At 41.8% G+C, this 8,843-nt stretch overlaps 1 protein-coding gene across 4 annotated transcripts in view; it reads right to left on the minus strand.

Moving 5' to 3' along the window:
* Positions 1–8,843, minus strand: part of INPP5A (inositol polyphosphate-5-phosphatase A) — a 193,535-nt gene that overhangs the window by 51,374 nt on the left and 133,318 nt on the right. For all 4 annotated transcript variants that reach the window (XM_031063467.1, XM_031063465.1, XM_014310273.2 and 1 more), the window contains exon 9: positions 6,680–6,764. In XM_031063467.1, coding sequence (XP_030919327.1) covers positions 6,680–6,764 — 85 coding nt within the window. The remainder of the gene's footprint in view (positions 1–6,679; positions 6,765–8,843) is intronic.

The following is an 8,843-nucleotide window of genomic DNA, read 5'->3' on the forward strand; positions in this document are numbered from 1 at the left end:
TGTCCCCGCTGTCCCTGCCAGCTGAGGGCACAGCTGCCGCCGCACAGCGAGCGGGGCCGCGGCACAGGCCGCGGAATTCATTAGCTTAATGACGCCCAGCCCTATCAGAAAGCACGAGATAATTGTATTTAATTTGTGTACGTTTTAATTACGGAGCAGGCAGTGCCAAGTTTGATGAACGTATCATCTTTTCCGTTCTGCTTTGTCACCGCGTTTGTGTTAATTTGCATCTGAGGCTGGAGGAGCTGCCGGCGCTGCTGCCAAGAGGCGCCGTTTTCACCGTGTCATCCTTCACACGATGACGCCGTGCGGGACCTCTGCCTGCTGATAGCAGGGCCATCCCTTCCTGCAGCCACAAATTAAAAGCAGGTTTATGACCACATGCTCGGAGATCCTCTGGGGCCCTGAGGAGGCAGCCAGAGAACAATCCATTCACTCATCTCTCCCCTTATCTATGATGGAAGTAGAAACAATTGCATCATTTAATTTACTGTTGCAACGGGGATATGGCTCATTGGCCCCTCGTTGTTTTGAAGATGGATTTAATTAACCTCCTATGAATCTTGCCAATACGTGTGGCAGCATCAGTATGGAATGAAAGATGTCAAAAAATCAGCTTCAGGGTAATGAGCATTTCTCAAGCTTGCTCTGTAGAGAGGACTCATGGCTATAGAGCTTGGCCCCAGCAGAAAGCTGTGGGGCAGACTGAGTTAATACACTGCTGTCTGGCCTCTGGGAATCCATGCTTGGGTTTGCCTTAGACTACTAAGAAGAGAGGTAATTGAATAATTCCTAGCAGCCACATGTACCTTTAACGCAGAGGCCATTTACAATCACTGGAAAATAAATAATCGCAATTAACTACACTGTTAAGTAAATATATCCAGTCCCTCAGGGAAGTAATCTGCATGCCTTTCTAAGTCTGGCTACAATATAAAACTCATCACAATGTCTATGAGAGTAATTTATAATGAACATTTAGCAGGTGCCTCAGATGTGTTGCTGCAATTTACCTACATTAATAAAGCTCTCCTTATTAGAACTGAAGTGGTATGCATTTTAATTTAACAAGTCTTTATTACACTTTCCTTTTACAAAGGATGCTGTTTCCAGCATTTCCTAGAAACATTTGAGCTTGTAAAAAAGTTAAAATCTTTATGAGAGGAAGTTATTTACAGCAAACTGTTTGAGATCATAAAACCAATCCAGGATTTTACATGCTTTCCTAACTGGAATGAAAACACAACGTGAAAATTGTAAGCTATTGATTTATTCCATGATGTGCTGGTTTATCTCAGAAATAAAGTAATGTGTTTTTTCTCTTACAAGAATAGTTTAGTATCACTTTACCGCAGGAGGAAGGGGACCCTGTCACAGTTTTAAACTACCAGCCACTATGGAGCAGGACGTCCCGGAGCTCAGCACCTGGCCATGAATTCAACGGTTGCACCTGATATCCCAAGTGGATACGTGGGCACCTGCACACTACCACTGCCCAGGAAAGGTAACAATCTGGTTCGGAATAGGGAGGCACGACTGACTATGCCCACAACTACATACACTTGCTTTATATGCCATGTCAGTATTTTTAATGCCAAGGAACTTTATTGGTTTCTCAAAGCAAAATTAGTCAGAATTAAAAAAAAATAAAATATTGCTGTCTTTGTAACAACAAGACTGTGCAATTCTTTCATGCCCTTTTCCTGATGCATTCAAAACATCTTCTGCAGGTATTACTTAGATTAAAAAATATACACACACACAAATATTTGCACCTGACAAGACAGCCAGGTGGTTGGTGGTGTCTCCTGAATGCACGAGGAGAGCAAGAGCCTCATCCTGACAGGTGACCTGTTTCTGTCCAGGGAAGCACATCTGCACCAAGGAGGAGATAATTAAGTCTCCACATCCATCCATCACCTGACTATCTCACTTGAATCAGCTTTTCAAATCAGTGATAATTGTCTAATTAACTATTAATCTTTTTCATGACAATTACTAATGGGTCATTTGTTGGCTGGAGTTTGCAAGGACCCTTGTTAGTGTCCAATGCATAGGATGAAACAATTTCAACTTAAAATATTTCTTCAGATTTGAGTAAGATCTAAATCAGTTATTCAGACGTGAAAAGATGTTCATCAGCTTTTATTTTGAACAAGAGATGTTTGTTCAAAAGAGAGCGAGTGACGTCTCAGAGGAAGAGGTCCCCATTTTGCAGGCACACACTGTGGCAGTGCCAGGAGTGCTCCTTCAAGTTCTGCTGGCACCAGCACGCTGGATAAAGGACACCATACCCCCACTGGCTTGCTCAGAATTAAAGACCACATTGTGCCAAGACAGCATGATCAAATGGAAATTATGTGATTCACTGCAGCATTTGCAATACAGTGGCAGCTAAAAAGTCATGCCAGAATGAAGTTGTTCCTGTTTGATCAGATAATATAAAATCACATGGTCAGAGGTGGCAGAGAGGCACACTGCAAGTGAATGATGGAGTCAGACATGTAAATTCTTATGAGCAGTTATTACCTTTTAAAAAACATTTAATCAGCAATTCCAGTCCTGGCTTATCAAAGGGCTGCTTGGCAGAAGTCTAGGAAGGAAATATTCTGGTTGACTATAACCCTCAGAGCACACAGAGTGGACACGGTTAATTCTAAGATGAGGACATAACTTTTCTTTTCTGCAGGTAGAGCTTGAAAGCTTTTTGTAGGCCAAAATGTCTGGAAACCTGAAACACCACTTCTGTTGCTACCTTTATAAATTTTCATATATGATACACTTAATCCCTCTCCAGCTTACCAAGCTGCCACCAACCCTAACAAGGCTTTAGTAACGAAGAAAAAGGTTTTTTCCCATTTTTTCCTGGATACAAGGCAAGGCTATGGTTTACCTTGAGCAAATGGATTTTGTGATTAATGTGACTTTCTCCTAAAGCCTGACAAACTGAACTCGTTACTGAGCTGCCATTCTTGGGACTGAGGAGCACACAATTTTAAATTCTTTCTTGGAACTACAAGGTACTTTTCCAAGAAACTCCTGAATCAGCAGTCTCAGAAAGAGGGCTTTACTCCCAAACAGTCAAAATAAGCTCAGTTTCTTAAGCCTGTTTATACCTTCCTAAAATGGACATATTGCACGAGGAAGACTTCTAGTATGGAGATTCAATGAATAACTTCTTTAAATATTAAAATAAAGTAATTCTCAGAGATTAATACAGATTGTTAGTATGGCCAGCTGAGTGAAAAAATACTCTTCCTTGGTCTAGACCCACCTAAAACATTTGAATGGTAACTAAAACAGAGCAAGAGTGGTAAACTGGCCCACAGACAGAAGAAGAAATACTCCTCTGGACAAGCACAGCCACAGCTGGGAGCTGAGATGCTTTGGGCTGGGGCAGGATACAGGAGAGAAGCAGCTTCAAGTTCCAGCACAGTGCCTGGGCAGGCTTGAATTTGTGAATTTTTAATATGTTAAAATTTTTAATTTTTTTTTTTTTTTATTATGTTGCAAACACTTCCACATGAGCTGGGAATAGAGGTGCTGGAAGGTATCTGAAAGCAGTGGGCAAATAATCAGAATGCTGTAACACCCAAAAAAGTCTAGCATTTAAAAAAAATATCAGTAGGCAAAACTTTGAATTTAAACAGCAGCAAATCCTCAGCCAGCTTTGCCAATATAAGATTAAGTGAATTTACCTGGCTGTCAGACAGAAGATTCAGGTCTTACAGCACATCTTAGAGTGACCAAAACCCAAGGAAATGTAGATCTTTCTTCTGCAGTTACTGCCTTAGTAAACACATTTTGTAACTACACGGGTTATTTTTGGTGGCTGGAGCAGGGTGGTGTCCTTCAAAAGGCTGGACTCTCACGGAAGATCTTCTGGATGTTCTACAGTGATAAAGCACTGGCATTCACCTTCCTCAGAGCGAGAGCCTGGCCCCCCGCTCGGCTGCACAGTCCCGGTGGGATGTGCTGGGACCTGCCCCCAGTGATGCTGCCCAGGCAGGCCAGGAACTGACCAGCAAACACACCTGGAAAATTCACTGGTGCTGCCTCAGCAACAGCGCCTGGCATTGCCCGTGTGCCAGTAACAACCTCCCCCTGCATGACTCCAACAACAGGAAAGCAGATTTTCCTAGCAAGGAAATCAATGTGACTTTAAATTAAGGCTCCCATAAGTGTTCAATAAATTACATTTTAATGATTTATAGTCTATTAATTATGAATTAATATACACAACATTTTTTGCATCTGATTTAGGACACTGTACATCAGGGTCTGGACTCTACATTCTGAACAGCTCTCAGATTCTCCCTTTAAATGGCTTAATTGGGAAGTTATTTACAAACACACTTTATTCTTTATGTTTGCTGTAAGCACAGTCTGCATTTACACAAGTATTGCTTGTAGCATCTCAGTGTTCAAACGTTCAGCAGCTGTGGTCTCAAGAGGGAATTCAAAAGGTCAGCAAGAAAAGCAGAGATAAATTTAGTAACGTACACAAAGATGACAGGTCAATGGATTAACCCTTACACTTCCCAGTATTAACTCTGCTGCTGAATAGTCCAAAGAGTGGTTAAAATCCATTTGCATGGGCACACGTTTAAGTACCAGAAGGGACTGGGACAGCCTTTGGAGTGGGAGGTTCCCAGCTGAGCACAGGCTCTCCCTGGGGCTGGCACTGAGCGTCTGGGACAGAAGCACCTCTGCCTGCTCCTGTGCTGCCGCTGCCAGCTGTACATGGCCATGGTCACAGCATCTTTGAGTCACACCCTTCGCAAGCTACTCCGTGAGGTGATTTGGGCCTGGATCTTAGACACAATCAGACCACCGAGTCCTACCTAGTGCAATCCCCTCTAGAGGTGGCCTATAGCTCTGTCCTTCCAAATGATACTTTAGGAATGGATCTGTCACTCAGGAGCCAGCCCTCACTGCCAGTGCTATACTCTGACTATTAACTCTCTCAGGACTGTCCAAAGGCAGTCCCAGACACATCAGACAACTCTTTCTTACAGCTCTGGGGTCTGCTGACATACAGATTTATAAACTACACCAAGTACAAAACACTACAAAACAAACTTACTGTGACTTTAGCTGTCCATGTATAAACTGGAAGTTTCTGAATCAGCTTCTAATATGCTTAATTAACATTGCAGAGTAGCTGGATGAAGTTCTGATTACTGGGGTATGTTACTTCTCAAAAAAAACCCCAACAGAAAATCTGTATAATTCTAGTGCTTTGTAGACTCACACAGGCTTGCATCTTAGGTAGGAAGATTGTGAAAATGAATTTGATTCATCTTCGAATTACACCTTTTGTGGTCACATGCAGCAACATAAACCAGTAGGGGTAAAACACTCTCAAGGTGCAGAGTACTGTGTCAGGCTCAGAAACCTCTGGGCTCATCCTACTTGCTCTGCAGCTCACGCAGTTTCCATCATTTGGGGCTAGTGATACTATTTTGTTTGATGGGGATGATTTTGAAACTGACAGATATAAACATAGAAATCTTAATCTATTGGTACTAAAGCAAACACCCTCTGCAGTTTCAGTCCTGCAGACTGCTGGCAGTATGTGAGTCAGGAAAAGCTTGGAGCATCTTTCATCAGTACTGAATGCAGGAGGTAGCTCTGCTGCAGTGTGACTGACAGGGGTTCTCAGACAGCAACATCCTCAGTAACACCATCACACCACTAATGAAGAGAAAAAGCATAACAGTTCTTTGAAGTGATCACCATCGAGTGATCTCTGAACATTGATGATAACTATGGCAGCCACAGGGTAGCAGAGCACGTTTTGACCCTTAGCGTATGCAGTATGAAGCTGCATATTCTGAATTAGTGACTTGACTTTCATTTCAACTATGCTTTAAGCTTCTTGGCTGACTGACTGCACTACAGAAAAGATTCCAAGAAGAAGCGATTAGTTCCATATGAAATGTTGTAACATCGAACTCCAGTTTTTCAACAGATGGATTACTGATCATGTAAGGAAGGGGAACAGCACTGCACCTGAATGGGGGGATGCCAGCCTTTGGCACACAGCACATTTCCCACAGTTAGATTTACAAAATAAAAACTTTTGGCTCAAAAGATGCATGCCTACCCTCAAGGACACCAAAAAGACATTGCAGTACCTCAGAGAATTAAAGTGTGAAAACCATAAGATTAAATACCCATTTCAATCTGGGTATTATTTCTGACACCCCCTTTACCTGGAGCTTCAGCATTCAGGTCAAGGTTATCTGAACTTATAATGAAAAAAGTTTAGTACATTATTTTGGCTTTATGCAAATCTCCTGGTCACCCTTCCACATCAAGATGCTACCAGCACAAAGGTCTGTACTGATGACTGCCTGTACTTTTAAAGTGTGGAGTTCTACCACAGACATTGAGGAAATGCCTGGTTTTTTTCCTCAGAGTAGGAAGGTAATGCAGCACTTCCTCTGTTTGCAGGCAATTATTCTGATTCACTGTGAGCTATAAGGAGATGGCAAGAGTCACAACCACACAATGTTAGTTACTTGTTGGATGTTCCTGTTAGAAGCAGTCTTGGGCAAGTCTGATGTCAATATCAACATAATTTTGTCAAGTCACCTTTAGGTTTTCTACAGGGAAAAAAAAAGATAAATCCAACCTGGTAGGGTGTACAACAGAAGAAAAAGAGAAGTCCTACCTCTACTACTGCTTTGGCATCCAGTCTGAAGTTGAAATCTCCAAAGACAAAATATGAAACTTTCTCAAATCGCTGATCGATAATTCTGGAAAAAAACGAAAACAGAACAAACCTGTCATTTGGTTTCACAAACATGCACAAATATACAAGGACACACACGTTATCCTTTAGCACAGTCTCAGAAATAATTATTGGAACCATCAAAACTACCAGTTTATACTGGACCAATATATTAACCATATTTTTCAGTTGATTTTCTTTGCTTAGGCAATTTTATCTCCAGCCCCTGTACAACAGTGCACCTCATTTCCCATGCCTGGCTGACAGAGCAAGCTGAGGAAAGCTCAGTTCATACAAATCTTGCAGAAATGGCATTTGGGGACCATGGAAATCTTGAAGGTATCATGGAGGTCCTTCACACTTTGGAAAGTTCAGGGATATAGCTTTGGTCTGGGCAGGTAAGAATTAGGAATGCTGAATTAGCAGTGAGTTCAGAGTACATCTGAGTTTACTGATTTATCAGCAATGTCACCTGTGTTTTGGGGTACTTTGTGAATCACACAAGAAGTGACAGGGCTGGGCTAGACATCAATCATCCCATCCGACAGACTGAGCATCCCTGAGGTTCCCAGACCGGCTACAGCTCTCTGTGTGTTCACAGCAGATTTCTGCTGAGGCTGTAGCTAACACCTAACAAGTAATTGCTCCAGCTGTGAAGATTGACTTTTCCTCAAGCCTTTGCTCAGTCCTACCCAGGGAGATATGGCATTACTATCCATCTTTCAAATCTTGTATTATTAAAAGCTGTCATATTATTAGCTAATCTATTATTAGCAACAGTTGTAAGGTACTCTCAACAATACACAATTTTACAGCTTCTAGAGATCTTGGCATTTAGAAATCTACCAAGTCATGCTTATTTTCAAACCAGGAATCAACATAATTCATCTCCTATCAGTGGCTGAGGAAGGCATGAAACACCCAAAACTGAACTGCCACAGCCACCAAGAATTTATACAGACAAAATGCACAGAACACAGAACCCCCCTGGGTGTGCAAGATGAGAGAACTAAGGAACGAATGCAGGCAATGCCCTGTGAACATTCCGGGAATACATCAATCCGTAAGCATTACTGTCAGAAGCTCCAGGTGAGCCTGGCAGGGCCCACATGGGCAGGTGAGGCACTATCCAGCAGCGCTGGTCAGGAGGCACTGCTGCCCCATCAGGAGGCAATTGTTTCAGATGGCTTTACAAGTTCTAATACATTACACCCATTTATTCTCAAAGCTATAAGGAAAGATGCAACATAGGATCTGCAATGAGATACTGCTTCTCCTCTGAAAACATCTCACACTTTTCGTCAACAGTAATCTATTACATAAGGAATATTATTCTATGGAAAAAATTATGTGCATTGGGCCTAAGACACTGATCATTTGAGGAAAATCTCCTGCAAAGACTTATCTGTTTCTGCTATGAAAATCTCCAATCCTCCATTTAGCTGACAGATTATTGCAGGCACTGTTAATAAATACTGCCCACTGTCAGCTCCCAGCGAGCCCTGAGAAAAACCTGTCACTCCTGACCTGCACAAAACATTAGTTTGATTAGTGCCCTCATGGAAAATTGAAGGAAAATGAGAACTTAAAAGTTAAACCATTTACATTGCCACAGTTTGCTAAAAGTTAAACCATTTACATTGCCACGGTTTGCTAACACTATCATTGCAAAATCACATCAACAACTTACACATCAGAACAAGACTTTGCTTTGCCAACTGTCCTGATTCAAGGATCAGCTTTGGCTCTGCTCATTGCCATTTACTGCTGACAGAGGAATGACAGATATTGCAGGAATGACATCAAGGTCCACTGAAGGCCTCTTGAAACAAATTTGGATTATGAGTACCATGTCTGTGATTGAATTATGCAAAGACAGATTTTCCAAATAAACAGACTATTAAAAAAATAGTCTGTGAAAATGTCTCCAAACTGACGACTGAAACAGCTAATTAGTCTTCTTCTAATCAATTAATGAAAACTCAGCCATTTCGCAGTCCTGCACATTACCTGATTAAAATGTGATTTGCATACAAATCATTGTCAGCTCTACAACAGATAATTTTTGTCCAGTTTCTCCCCTAGTAGTTTATCTTGTTGGACA

This window comes from Geospiza fortis, unplaced genomic scaffold (assembly GCF_000277835.1).
Source record: "Geospiza fortis unplaced genomic scaffold, GeoFor_1.0 scaffold298, whole genome shotgun sequence".
NCBI classification, from domain to species: Eukaryota; Metazoa; Chordata; class Aves; order Passeriformes; family Thraupidae; genus Geospiza; species Geospiza fortis.